This window comes from Chelon labrosus (assembly GCF_963514085.1).
Source record: "Chelon labrosus genome assembly, chromosome: 17".
NCBI classification, from domain to species: Eukaryota; Metazoa; Chordata; class Actinopteri; order Mugiliformes; family Mugilidae; genus Chelon; species Chelon labrosus.
In genome coordinates this window covers 17,420,619-17,435,443 of record NC_140350.1, presented here as the reverse complement: position 1 = coordinate 17,435,443, position 14,825 = coordinate 17,420,619, and the positions used below count along the sequence as shown (strand labels likewise).

The 14,825-nt window shown below is 43.0% G+C and overlaps 1 protein-coding gene across 2 annotated transcripts in view; it reads left to right on the top strand.

Moving 5' to 3' along the window:
• Nucleotides 1-14,825, top strand: part of LOC311502912 (rho GTPase-activating protein 26-like) — a 75,222-nt gene that overhangs the window by 31,243 nt on the left and 29,154 nt on the right. For both annotated transcript variants that reach the window (XM_084565358.1, XM_084565357.1), the window contains 9 exons: nt 4,100-4,195; nt 6,219-6,280; nt 6,415-6,486; nt 9,887-9,988; nt 10,256-10,366; nt 10,673-10,777; nt 11,130-11,259; nt 12,399-12,499; nt 14,595-14,689. In XM_084565358.1, the coding sequence (XP_084421484.1) occupies nt 4,100-4,195; nt 6,219-6,280; nt 6,415-6,486; nt 9,887-9,988; nt 10,256-10,366; nt 10,673-10,777; nt 11,130-11,259; nt 12,399-12,499; nt 14,595-14,689 (874 nt within the window). The remainder of the gene's footprint in view (nt 1-4,099; nt 4,196-6,218; nt 6,281-6,414; nt 6,487-9,886; nt 9,989-10,255; nt 10,367-10,672; nt 10,778-11,129; nt 11,260-12,398; nt 12,500-14,594; nt 14,690-14,825) is intronic.

Sequence of the window (14,825 nt, the reverse complement as noted above, 5' to 3'; positions counted from 1 at the left end):
CCTTTACGCTGGAAATCTGATGTAGCGTATTCAAAATATTTCACATATTTTCCATTCACTGGTTGATTTTTATCACATTAAGAAAACACCTACGCATCCAGTACCAATAATAGAATGATGCTGGCAGTGTGGAGGGTTGAGTTAAATTTAGCCCTAAAATTATAAATAAAAATAAATCATGATTTACTTTGTGGTGTGTGTCCAAAAAATGTAGTAAAAGTGGGCGTAAAGATGAACCACATGAACACAAACACTATGTGATGCTTTGAATGTCAGCCTGAAGGCTCCTTTAAAGTACTGCGGGACATAGACGACGTAACCAACGCACGTAACTGACGCCGATACGAGTCATTTATACTTGTGCGCTCGTCAGTCTGGCTCGCTCTGTAAAAACGCCACCCAAGCGCCAGTCAGGTTAATTTTTGTTTCTACTTCCTGCTTCACTTTCAGCAGTTGGAACTGTAACTGTAAGACGAATCATTCAAATGTTTGTATCTCGGTTAACCTTTCCTCGATGTGTTCCATCTTTATTGATCCAAAACAATCAAATAGATGGAGATGGAGAAGCAGCCGGAAATACAAAAGCGGAAACACGTTACGACCAAGTGGACCAATCACAGTTCTTGCGGTGTGCGTCGCCGTGACACTTGACCACATCTCTGGGGGGGGGTGCACGTCAGGCTATGGCGTAGCGTCTAAGCTTAGGTATAACACATAGGTATAAACCGCGCGTAACTCTTACCTCTTCTGGTGTTATTTCTGTTTGTTCTTCAGAGACGTCGATGAACTATTTTTAACCTTAAACTTGTGAATCGTTGCATAACAATAGAAACCATAAATGGTGAGGCATTACTTCTCACTTTGTAAGTGGACCTCCTCTTACACAAAAGCTTTTCTGGACGATGTGTGATTGCTCTTTTGTTTTATAGTAATTCATTTGTGTTGGCAAGATGTTACAGAGTCATATCGGCCAACAATGTGGCTTTGATTCCAAAACATGAACTGAGCTGAGAGGGGCTGGTGTGTGTATGTGTGTGTGTGTGTGTGTGCACATAGACGTATGAATGTATATGTGCGTGTCCAAACGTCTCAGCGCTGCCAGCATCTATTGAGAAGACGTCCATTGGGAGAGCTACTACACACATGATGTATCTACATATAAGAGCCAGAGAAGAGATTGTGTTACCTCATTAGACTCTTTGCCAAACTGTCCAGCGAGAGATCCTCCAAGGGCGAGTGAGTAAGCTAAACACAAACGAGTACTTGTGAGTTTGTTTTTCATCGGAACATTAAATGATACGTGGTTTTTTATTTATTTATATTTTAAGGAAATTAGATTCATACTTCACTGGGCAACACACACAGAGGAACAGTCAAAGTTCCTATTAGTATTGTTGGGCAATGATGACTGGTTCCAAAATTTAGACGCCACAGGAATCCAGAATTTTATTTATTTATTTATTTATTTTTTGATTCCACTCATCGATTTCTAAACAGACTTCAAACTAATGCGGGCATCTCTCAGTAGAGTCGAGTACACTGCCGTCATCCAACCTATCAGTTGCTATTGTATACACAGATCAGACATAACATTTTGATCGCCTTCCTAATTGTGTTGGTCTCCCTTGTGCCCCCAGAACAGTTGTGACTCATCGGAGAATGGACATTGGCCTTCTGAGGTTGTCCTGTGGTGTCTGGCAACAGAAAGTTGTTAGTGGGAGTTAGGGTTAACGGAAGCTCGTGGAAGACCTTTCAGTTGTGGAAATAAAAAGCCAATTCTAACGAGGAATTAGGGTCTTAGTTGATAATTACTTGGCCTCGATGTCCATTAATGGGTGAGTGTCTTCCCATAAGCTGTTAAGGTGTGTCGCCATCTCATGTAATACATCCATGTTGCATCTGTCGCAACAGCCTCAATGGATCAGAACTTTTTAACGCAAGTAAGCTGGAAACAGTTGCAGCTGCTTCCCTCACAACATTTGCAATGCAACCTGCAACTAAACCCATCAAACGACATTCTGGTGAATGCATGAACTGCAACAGTAAGGTAATAGTGGATGACTGTGTAGCTATGAAACCCCAGCTAGCTGTAAGTGTCTGCAAGGATTGTGTTTTTCGAAACCCCCCTTCTGTTTTCCTACTCCTTAGTCTGTGGCTTGTGGTCCGACGGTTACGAAGGAGATCACGTGGAGTGTGGCCCGAGCCAGAGCGAAGGAATTAACGGCGACTGGCACGTTTCGCTCACAAGGTGCTGAGAGGAACAGTCAGTAGGAGAAAGGAAAAGCAGACGGAGGCCAGCAGTAAGAGAGCAGGGAGCTGAGGATGAGGGCGCAGGAAGAGATAGGGTTCTGTGGAGCTCGGTGGACACGTAGGGTGACGTCACCGCCGCCAGAGCTGGATTTGATTCCCGCTGAGGGCCACCCATACTGAAAATGATGCCCTCCTGCTTCCAAACGGGACAAATGAAAAGCTAAAGAAATAAAAGCTTAGTTAGACATGTGTGATAATGTTTCACATACTGTTATATAGTCAGAAACAGTTGGCAGTTCAGACAAGACAGTAGTTTTCAAGCCTCCAAAATCATTTAAAACCTGCACCTGGGATTAATTTACAGTATATTAATACCCCAGCATGTCTTGGAGTCAAGAATTCTGTTTTTCATACCTACAGAGAATTTATAATTTTACTTTTAAATCACACTACTATTCTACCTCTAATAAAAATCCAGTCAATTAACACTCATAGTTATTTACCAGTGAGGTAAAACTAGACACATTTTGCCTCACTGTTATTTTGCCGTCCAACATTACACTCCCTGATCATCTAGGATTATTACTGTGGATTAAACTGCGCAAAAGAAGACCTTAATTTTTATTTATTTATTTATTTTCAGTTCTGGGACACTGACTGGCACGTAAAACCACGGTTTATTCTCCAGGGTCGAAGTGCGGTCTCATTTTGGTCATACTTTAGTTCATTTGATGATGCAGAGCCGCCGTGACTCACTGCTCGGTGTCACCACGCGATGCAAAGCAAAGAGTGGTGTGTGTGTGTGTGTACGCTGGTGTGTGCCAGCATGCGTGCTTTTTCTGCCAGCACATGCCAGAGCTGCTGGGCCTGTGTTTCATTTCCCCGACTGGCGAGCTGCTCAGATCCGCACCGAGGACCTGTGGTATTTACACGAACATGGCCAATTACTTTCTGTCCGTCTCCTCTCCCTCCACGCTCGCTGTCCTTTCCCTGACTCCCATCTGTCTTTCCATGGGACTCTGGAGCTGTCCTGTCTTTTCTGTCTTTTCTTCTTCTGCATCCTTGTCTGGATTTCATTTTTAGTTTCTGTCTAGTTTACAAAACACCACTGAAACGCATTTTCTTTTTTTTTTCCTTGTGTAACCGTTGTGTGTAGAGTTGACCACATCATACTTTTAACTCTCAGTACAAATCTTTCTCCTGCACCAGTAAAGTAAAGCAGAAGCTGGTGTTTCCCAACTTTTTGAAGTTACTAGAACTCCTTCTGGTATAGAAAATGTGTTGTTCCACATGTGGTTTCTTAGAAAATTAGGAGAAGTGTGTCTGTTTTTGTGTCTTCCTCTTTATCCTTTTCCCTCTTACACTGCGATCCTCTTCATGTGGCTGACCTCAGCGGGCCCAGCAACAGGAAACGTTGTAGTGGAGGTGACCCTGCGTTGAGTTTAAACGCAGGGGAAGCCAAACTCTCCGTGAGTGTCTGTCTCCTAGGAGCTCTTAGCGTCTCATGTATTATTTGAACGGCATCCAACCGTCCGGGGCTTCTCGCTGCCTTGCTTGGCTAATGTGACTGAAGTATAATGGAACTTTTTTTTGCGCTTTTCGGCACACGGAGACGTTTATGCAAGTGTAAGAGCTGTCAGCCTCCATCACTAACGCCACAGGGGAATCCACTCACAATATCCACCTTTAGCCTCTTTCCACTCGCTCTCAGTTTCAGTAACTTCCCAAATATTCCCAATTTTTCTTTATTGTTGGTGGCTGAATCCGCTCCCACAGAAAAAAGTGTCCTCACTGGTGGTTAAAATAATCCTCAGTAAACCTAACAATCTCTTTTTTTTTTCTCATTCAGGTCTGTCGACGGCGAAGAGGAAGTTTGCCGACTCGCTGAATGAGTATAAATTCCAGTGTATCGGAGACGCCGAGACGGATGATGAGATATGCATAGGTGAGCCTGCTGATATGAAATCCAATACGTCCGCTGTACCGGAAGAGAAAAGCCTCTAAATAGACGGCAGACAATTCAGTGTCACTGATATTGACTGAAATAGGACGTTGAGAAAATCAAGCTGACCTGGTTATATTATAAAAGTCTTTCTCAGAGTCTCAAACTTAAAATAACCTTCTGAAAATAGGTAACTTTTCTTTTTTTAGCATCAGAATCTTATTTTTATACTGTATTTATTACATTATTGTCTTTGATGATCACAGTGTATCTGCTTTAATAATGTTGCTGCCAAGAAAATCCTGAGGCAGGTTTTACACCGATCAGCCACAACATTATGGCCACTGACGGGAGAAATACATTGACCATCTTGTGACAATATAATGTTCTGCTGGGAAACTTTTGGACCTGGCAATCATTCATGTGGATGTTACTTAGACATGTAGCGCCCACCTAGACCAGACCAGACCAGGCACCCCCACCCTGTAGCAATGACACTCCTTGATGGCAGCAGCCGTCACCAGCAGGATGCAGCCTGACACAGGTACACACACAAAAAAAGCGGTTTAGGAACAACTAAAAAAACATGAAAAACAGCACATGGTCTTGACCTGGCCTCCAAATTCACCAGATCACAAACTGATTAAGTATCTGTGGGATGATCCACAGAGGCCCCTCCCCTCAACCCATAGGACCCAAAGGCCCCCCACTAACAACATTCTGTTGCCAGACACCACAGGACACCCTCAGAAGGCCCATGTCCATTCTCTGATGAGTCACAACTGTTTTGGAGGCACAAGGGAGACCTACACAATATTAGGATTGTGGTCATAATGTTATGCCTGATCGGTTTAATTACCATTGGTATGCAAAAGCTTAAACCGTACTTTCCTCAGTCCTTTGTCTGTCTGCTGTCATCTTCAAGCAATTTAAAACATTTTTTTCCAGTGCATCACTTATTTCAAATCTATTTGAACTAAATGTTCCTGGTGTAGGATCCAACCATTGATTCCATGAACTCATCTGGACTGTTGCTGTCCAAACAGCCTGCTGTTTGAGAGGGTGTGCAGTCACCGCGCCCTCTCATGCTGCAGGCTGGAGTTCTTCACTGCTCTGACCCACCCTCTGCTGTTGTTTAACTAGCCCCAGCTATCTTTCCTGAACAGCTTGCCGCTCAACTGGCCTGCAGCACAGCGCTGTTGTTTTTGGGATGTTCATAGTTGCGTTCATGTCAAAACGGATTTTCTCCTCCCTCATGCAATGATTAGTTCGCTCCAAACTTAAGAGAAAGTATCTTCAGTAGGATTTTAAAATAATGACCTCTTGTAGAAATATTAACAACCTCTGGGTCAGAGTCAAAGTTTTGACTGCACTATACACGCTTCATTTAAATGCTATTGTTGTTTAATACATTCAGGCCTTAATGCATAATCCTTTTATAGTTATGTCTAACTTCTGTAACTTCCAGAATCCCCAAAAAGTCAAAGTTGGAGGAGTTTCAGAAGTTGAAGATGTTGATGTGTGAAATGGAATAAACTTGAGTTCCACCGTCTGTTGCCAGACATTTGTGATTTGTTCACGCCGGCGCACATGCTGAACATGGTCAGTGTCCGCTCGGTGTGTCTGTATGTGAAGTGTTGGACTGGGTCGGTGGCAACTGAAGTGGAAACTCTGACCCAAACAATGTAGCCCCGCGCCGCTTGCCAGAGAGTGAGGGGAAACAAGCACTGAGCTGTGCTCACGGCGAAAGCACCATAGAAACCCTCTAAATTGTGGTTTCATTTCCAGTTAATTACTCTGCTGTGTCATGACTTTTGAAAACTTTCTAAGTGGTGCAGGAGCAGAAACAAAGCACCTTCACCCTCGCTTCATTGTGCCAAATGTATTCTCCCTGTATCTGTTTGCCTGTACTCTCATCTTCACCATTTAAAATAACAACTCGTCCCTCTCTCCCCTCCTTTTGTCTCTTTTCATCTGTTGTGTGTCTTTTCTCTTTCCCCGTGCCGACAAACGTGACTGTCCCCAGCCAAGTCGCTTCAGGAGTTTGCAACTGTCCTGCAGAACCTGGAGGATGAGAGAACACGGATGGTGAGTGACATAATATAACATTACAGGCTGTTAACGAGATGGAAGCTGTAGTCATGCATAAGGAAGATAAGATAATCCCTTAATTTATCCCACATGTGCGTCTCTGTGCATGCATCTGTGTGTTCGCTCCTTAGATCGAGAACGCCAATGACGTGCTGATCACGCCGCTGGAGCGGTTCAGGAAAGAGCAGATCAGTGCAGCCAAGGTAAGGAGAGCGACCGCGCACATGCACAGGGCGGCTGACGGAAATTACTTACTGTACACGTGCCGTTGATCAGTATTGATTCATGTATGCTGGCAGTGAAGCCTAAATCAATAAAGCTCTTTGATGCTCTGCAGATACAACGCCCACCCAAAACATACAGTTCATAATGATACAGGGATTTTTTTGTCAACAGATAGTGGGAGCAAACTACCATCAGATACGAGTGCAGTGTATTTTCATTGAAGTAAAATAGCCTTATCTTGTATGTGAAGCTCCTCACCTCTCTCGGTGTGCACGCAGCAGCCACAGACTGACCTTGACATAATTATTGAAAGTCCTTTTGAGTTGTGCTTGTAAAAACAAACAGCATATTTACTGCCTGTCTCAGGGTCTCAAGGCCTGGACCATCACTAAGTGACCTGGATAGGAGATTAGAGGCATACATAATGGTGCCATATATCATCCAGTTCGGGGAGGGGGGATACGTGGGGGGGGGGGTCTTGTTGGCCAGCAAGGCTCCCTCATGGTATTGCTGTGTACAGAAGGGAAATAGTGGATGTAGAAAATAGGCACATATATAAAAAAGGAGGATTTTTTTTCTTTGTAAATATGATGTTCATTTGGCTTTTTGCACTCTAACAACAAATTCTACACTTTTAAATTCATGGACAAGCACTATCCTGCACTATGGTAGTAAATATGCTCTTGTTTCAATGTTTATAATCTCCTTACAGCAGGTCATGCTGCACTTGATCCATGCATTCATTAGCCATAGGACCTAGATGAGTAGCCGCAGGGGGTTCCCCCTAATACATTCAGTATTAAACATGTTATCATTGCATACCCTGCTAATCCATCCCACATAGCAGGTCATTGTCTGAGTTTGGCCGTGGCGGTGAGATTAAGAAGTGCACGCATAATCGGCGCAGTTAGGTCACCGTGAGTGATGTACTAATCCTAGTTTAGCCCTAAAATAACTGAGGATGTCTTCGCCCTGGCACAGTTTCATCTTGTCATATAGCTCCGGGGCTGGCAGCTAACCAGAGTGACACAACGTGGATGAAGAATAAGCAAAAAGATTGAAATTTGAAGCCTCACGTGGTTTATTTAAAGAAAACTCAGGTCGAGGTTCTAATCTTATTCACAATGGAATCCCGGCTAATGAAATTACTGCAGCATGACGGTTTAACAAACGGCACTGCGCGAGTAACTGTAGTAAATTCTGCAGTCATTGCAACGATTAGGCCGCAGGAACGGTGCCGCTAATGTGTGCATGTTTGTTTAAACACTAAAACTCCTGCAACAGTGAATCATTTCTGTGTAAACACACTCAGAATAAACTCTCTGAAGAGATCAGCTGCTGCAGTGAGCGTGACGATTTGGCGGTATAAATTGTACGCGGTTGTGAAACAGAGTGTCACATAAATAAACGTGCATGTGCAGAAATGTGCATCATTGCAATGTATGCGCGTTAGATAGAGTCGAATTCGGCCCTTTCTGATGGTGCAGCTTTTGTGCCTGCAGTCCCTCCTGTGAGTTTAAGTTAGAATAACAGTTTGTTTGACATTAAATATTAAAGTTTGACCATTCGGCGAGGACAGGGATAATGCTTCTGTTAGTGTTTAATAATTTATTGCAGTGTGGATGTATATTTTGTGTGTGTTAGTGAACAAAAAGCACGCACAAGGCGAATATTTACAAAAAGTGATGATGTATTTGGCCGGCTTCGTGTTTCAGCGGGACCTTGCTGTAACTGTTGGCAGAGCAGCGGAGTGCGGAGTCCAACTTGATTGTAGCTGTGATGATTCAGTCTGGTGGCAGGCCCGATCCAGTATCAAAACGTTTCATTACCTTTTCTGGAAAATGGAGAAAATCATTATATTGTGAAGACACCGCCACCTGCTGGCTGAGGACGGTAGTCACCACTGTGAAACGAGTTTAAATGCCCCGTTTTAAAACCTTTTTAGGCAAAAACCTTAATAAAATAAATAAAATAAGAAGAATGATTCATAGATTGATGCAGAACACAACATTTAAACCAGATTTTCACTGTTCTCGCAAGTCACTGTCAAATAAATAAACCAAATCAAACTCCCTTTGGTTGCTGTTTAAATTAATGAGATACACACGGGAGAGGGTTACGGCAACCGGCACCTCAGACATAATTTCCGCAGAGAATGCGAGAAATCATAGAGGCAGACTTTAAACAGAGGCCTTGTTGTTCAGAAGAAAGTTCAGCACTTCTGATGCGTTCTGCAGCTGCTGTCTGTTCCTCCTGTGACCCAGACGACTCAGCTTGTTGTTGTTGTAACCGGCTTGGCAACAATCAAGCTATGCAAAAACCCAGCTATTTGCTTCCTACGAGACATATTTCTGGTGTTTCAAATTGCTAATTTAGTCATTTGTCGATTTTTAACAGCTTACCTGAGTCTAAAAAATAGTCATAAAACAATATAATGCAAAGGTTTTTCGGTCGGTCTAAAACTAAAGATCCTAAGTGATCTGAAAACAGAAGGAGGAAGCTTCACATTTGAGAACCTGCAGCCAGGAAAATCATGCATGCCTTAAATCCTCAGTCATGCAATTTTTTTTTGTAATCAAATATCCACTAAGTTGAGTAATTCTTACTTTGCCAAAAGCAATATCTTAATAATAAAATGCCATTATGTGGGCACATTAAGGCACGTCCTTACAGTGGCTGTGTCTAATATTCGCATGAGGTAACTGTGTCCTGTCAACGTGGAGTTCCTGCCCGCTCTAAGCGTTCAGGATAAAGAAATAATAACATTTACAGGCCGAGACAGATGTAGAGTAACAATACCGGGGGGGATCTCCAACAGAAGGAGACGCACCCTGATCTGCTCCTCCGTTTCTGTTCACTTCCCTCCTCTTGTTTCCCCTTTTGTGTCTCCCTGCACCCATATCCATATGTCCCCATTCAGCTCGCATGAATCGGTTTTAAGTTTAATGACCCTATTGTGACTAATAATTACAGAAAAAAAAATGAAAACATCTGAAACAAACAGCCGGTGTGTGTCCAGAAATACACACCCCGTGCTGTCCGTCCATGGCTTATCATTCATCCGTGTTTCTTTCCTTGCAAGGCGGTGATCTCACGTCTGATGAAACACTGTTGTTTAATAACCAGCTGTGTTCCCTGGAAGAAATAAAAAAATAAATCACGCTGGATGCCAGATAAACAAAAAAAAAAAAAGGAAAATACTATGTGTAAGCTGCAGTAAAAGACATATGAAGCCCTGTTCTAGGTAGATTTCAACTCATCATTTTTAACGGTAGACGCCACGTCAGCGTGAAAAGGATTACGTGAGCCGTTTGGTTTATTGACCCGCCATAAGATTTTCCAAACCTTCATTATTGTTATTTTTTTTATCTGTGACAGGAGGCCAAGAAAAAGTATGACAAGGAGACAGAGAAGTATTGTGCGGTACTCGAGAAGCACCTCAGCCTCTCAGCAAAGAAGAAAGAGTCACATCTACATGAGGTAACACTCATATGCAAATTTTGCAAATTTTATTTCACTAGACTACTTTACTTTTTATTTTACAACTGTCGTCACCTGTTTTTCTTTTCACTTGTGGTTCTCCTGTGACCAAGCAATTTCCCTTGTGGATGAATAAAGTCTGTCTAAGCCTAAGTCCCGTGTCTGTCTGCACATCTCTCCACTGTCTCCCGTCCAAATGGTCACACATCTCCAACTTTTCCACACATATCAAAGTCAGTTTTCTTTATTTCCTTCCCTGCTTTTTAGGCGGACAACCAGGTCGATCACGTCAGGCAGCACTTCTACGAGGTTTCGCTGGAGTACGTCTTCAAGGTGCAGGAGGTTCAGGAGAGGAAGATGTTTGACTTTGTGGAGCCTGTAAGATGATGCTTGTTTTGTTCTTTTATGTAGTATCCCTATTCATTTATTTATGTATTTATTTATTTATTTTTTAAACTCTTCTTTTTCCCCAAAGCACCTGAGCACATGTGCATCTGTAATACATTCACTCACTTTGACATACGCAGGAACACCAGATGCTCAATAGTCTTCTGTGCTATGGAAGTCTCCCTTCGCCCCCTCCCCCCTTTCTCCTTGTCATGTCCAGCATTATTCTTCTTCTTCTACCACCTTCACCTTCCTCACATCCTTGTTTTGTTTTTTTTTTGTTGTTGTTTCCTTCAGCTTTTGGCGTTTCTTCAAGGCTTGTTCACCTACTATCACCATGGCTACGAGCTGGCAAAGGACTTTAACCACTTCAAGACTGATCTTACCATCAGCATACAGAATGTAAGGACTCTCTCCTGCACGCACACAGAGAGCACTGTAATGAAAGAAAACACATGAGTGTGCATGCATTAGTCTTGATATATGTAAAATGCGGAGAGACATCCACAATCTGCTAACATTCATGTTAAAACTTCAAAAATTATATACACATTTAAGGTCAGCTGGGTCAGCTTCATGACGTCTAAGAAAAAAGAATCCATCAAATGTCAACAACAAAAGAAGTTTGTGTAGTTACACCCACCGTTTCAAGAAATAAATGATGAAAACTGATTATTTAGGGCAGAGCATCTCTTCTTACAAGTCGAACAGGATCACAGTGTGTGACTTTGCTCTTCTGTCTCCGTGTCGACAGACGAGGAACCGATTCGAGAGCACGCGCTCGGAGGTGGAGATTCTGATGAGGAAGATGAAGGAGAATCCACACGAACACAAGAGTGTCAGCCAGCACACCATGGAGGGATACCTGTTCGTGCAGGAGAAACGTATGTATCAGCAGGCTGCAGCAAAAACTTGTCTATACATATATACATCGATCAGCCACAACATTAAAACCACTGACAGGAACTGCTGCCGGGTAGACCGTCCGTTTGCAGCTGGCAACTGGTTTAATGAAAACCTCATTGATTCACAAATGTTTTCAAACGTACATTAGGGGGAGAAATTAGGAGACATACACCGATCAGCCACAACGTTAAAACCACTGAAAGGAGAAGTGAATAACATTGACGACATTGTAACAGTGCAATTTCCTGCTGGGAAACTTTTGGACCTGGCATTCATTCGTGTGGATGTTACTTAGACATGTAGCACTGGCTTAGACCAGACCAGGCACCCCCACTCCATAGCAATGACACTCCTTGATGGCAGCAGCCATCCCCAGCGGGATGCAGCCGGCACACACACAAAAACAGTTTAGGAACAACTGAAAAAACTCGAAAAACAGCACAAGGTGTTGACCTGGCCTCCAAATTCACTAGATCCCAAACTGATCAAGTATCTGTGGGATGATCCACAGAGGCCCCTCCCCTCAAAGGCCCCCACTTCTGTTGCCAGACACCACAGGACACCCTCAGAAGGCCCATGTCCATTCTCTGATGAGTCACAGCTGTTTTGGAGGCACAAGGGAGACCTACACAACATTAGGAAGGTGGTTATAATGTTATGCCTGATCGGTGTATATATGTACATCGTTGCCCATAAAGCTAAAATATTTTTACCTCTTCTCGTGTGTGCAACACGTGCCTGTTAGTCGCATTTTTGGTTTGGCACAAACAGATAACTCACCGAGTATCACAGCAGCAGAACAAACAAACCATAATGAACCCATGGCTCACAAAGTCAAGTCTGATCTGTTGGAGACGTGACAGCAGCTCTGTCCACGTGCGGTTACCACGGTAACACATCTAGCACTAAAGGAGGCCTGACTAAGACTCAACCTTTTTATTTATTTATTATTTTTTTTTGTTTTAACCCCATCTCCTCCTCCTCTGGCCTCTGTCTCTGGTTTGCATCTTAGCATCTGACATCACCATTTTCTCTCGTCTTTTTATTTTTGACCTTCTCCCTCTCTCTCTCCCCCACTCTTTCGTTGTTTCTGTCTCTCTCTCTTTCTCTCCCTCAGGCTCATTTGTGTCCACTTGGGTGAAGTACTACTGTACATACCACCGGGAGCCCAAGAAGATCACCATGGTCCTGTTTGACCCTAAATCTGGAGGCAAAATGGTGAGTAGTAGAAAAGATGACAAGTTCATCCGTCCGTCTAACTGTCTACTGCATACACAAGGCCTGCACAGATTTATTTAACAGAACAAAAAATAGACAGTGTCTGGTTTGTTCAGTCCACTGGGCTTTTCTCTTCAGCATCCGTGACCTCACACTGCTTAATATAACAGGCTCTCACTTTTATTATTCCCAGTACATGGGGGAAAACTCAAAACTCCTCACCTATTTTAAATCGTCAACCGAAAATGTCGAACTGTGTGTCGGTCCTTCAGCTTCAACGTCAAGAGTGTTTTTGATGCACAGCACCACTTCGCACCAGCGTACAGTCACACAGAGAGAGAGGCCAGTTTGACGAGCGATAACACTTTCTCTCACAGCAGCAGTGCAGTGTTGTCAAATTATGTTTTGAGTAAGCAGCAGAGCTATTTTCCCAAAGTGCTGTCTGTTATCGCTCTCCACCTACAAGCTGAATAACCATTCAAAGCTGATGAAGCCTTAATTTCGGGCCTGACAAGCTGTTGCTTTGAGAAAGTGAAGTCATCACAAGAAGCCCTTTAGTTCCTCTATAGCAAAAATGGCAAAGAAGAAAAGTGTTGAAAGACAGGATGAAAGACAAGATTAAAGACAAAATGATCCAGAGCAGCTGGATTAGACTGAAAGACGAGATTAGGTGAAGGTCACGGCATCAGTGCTGGGCCCTTCAGTGATTTATAGCAATGTTAAATGCAAAGTGCTGAGCAGAGTATTCATGGCGTGTAACAGTATATGAAACATCCAAACTGTCTACACGAAAACAACGACAATGAAGAGGAACAGGCAACATTTTAAACACAATAAAAAGAGCAGCTCTCAAACTGAATCAAATGCCAAAGAATAAAAATTGAGAAGGGAACAGGCAGTGTCTGGACCTGCCTAGTATGCAGAGGTAAACTGTTCCAGAGTTTGGGGCCTGCAGCTGAGAAGGAACGACCTCCCCTTATTCTTGGGACAACCAGAAGATCTGCAGGTCTGCAGACACTGAGTGAGCTTAATGGGACGTGTGGTTGTTTAAGACTGACTTTTCAATCTTAAAATCAATCCTAAAACTTACTGGGAGTGAAGGGAGAGGTATGCTCTCGTTTGCGTGTTCTTGTTGAAAGACGATCCGCAGGGTTCTGCACCAACTGTAAGCGTGACAGAGAGCTTCGGTCAGGACTAGTATAGCAAGAGAATTAAACCTGGCAGCTTTATCGCAACTATAATCATAATCACGTAACACAACCCGCATGTCAAAACACCTCTTTAAATGAAGAAATACAGGAATAAAGTGATTTTTTCATGTCCGTATATCTTAACAGTATATTCAATCTAGGATTATCATTGTTCTGACTTTTTTTTTTACTGTCGTTTCATATTTATTTCTTATTTTTATCTTTTTTTTTTACCATTTTCCCATAAAAAAAATGTTGAGAACCTGTAAATATGAGGTCTAGCAGTAACTTGGAGGTGAGGCAGGTGACGTTAGCAACCGTACTGAAGGCAGACATTGGAAATACAGCCTTTTCGCCAGTTTTCTTTGGACTCCCTACTTACTATTATGTGCCTAACCTAGCAACAGTTATATAGGAAGTCAGGACAAAGGGAAGGAGTCCTATGGTTGGTGGGAAGCAGACCAATCAGAAAGCCGGCAAAGGGTCAGTTGCCAATATGAATGTAAATATTTGTGTATTTGTGACTCAGAACATGAACCACCTGGACTGTCCACGTTTATACATATTTTTCTGCTTTGAGCTCACTCCTTGTTAGAAAGTCTCTGCAGGCTTTCACACAGAAACTGGCTTGTCCAAATTTATTACACTGTTCTTTCCTCTGGACAGCTAGTTTGAAATACTGTAGGTTCAGTTGGCCTTCGACATGTGAGGAAGGAGTATTTTTCCCTTTTTAAGTCTCAAAACTGACCCACTTCTCAGTCTGGTAAAAGAGTATCATCTATCTTCTCCAATGCCGTGCGTGATATGGATGCATCCCCAAATGCCATTCTGCATGTACAGTATGAGGTTGTTAGTGATGCAGCGCCTTGTTTTCCTCTCTAACTTATTTTTTTTTTTTTCTCCAGGGAGAGGAGGAGAGCTTCACCCTCAAGTCGTGCACGAGGAGGAAGACTGACTCGATAGAAAAGAGGTTCTGTTTCGATGTGGAGGCTGTGGACAGGTTAGTGTGTGTGTGTGTGTGTGTGTGTGTGTGTGTGTGTGTGTGTGATTCCCTCCAAAATAATGGACTTTGACCGTCTGACCTCTAAGCGTCCCATTTTCCAATACCATGGTTTACTTTATGTCTTTAACAATAC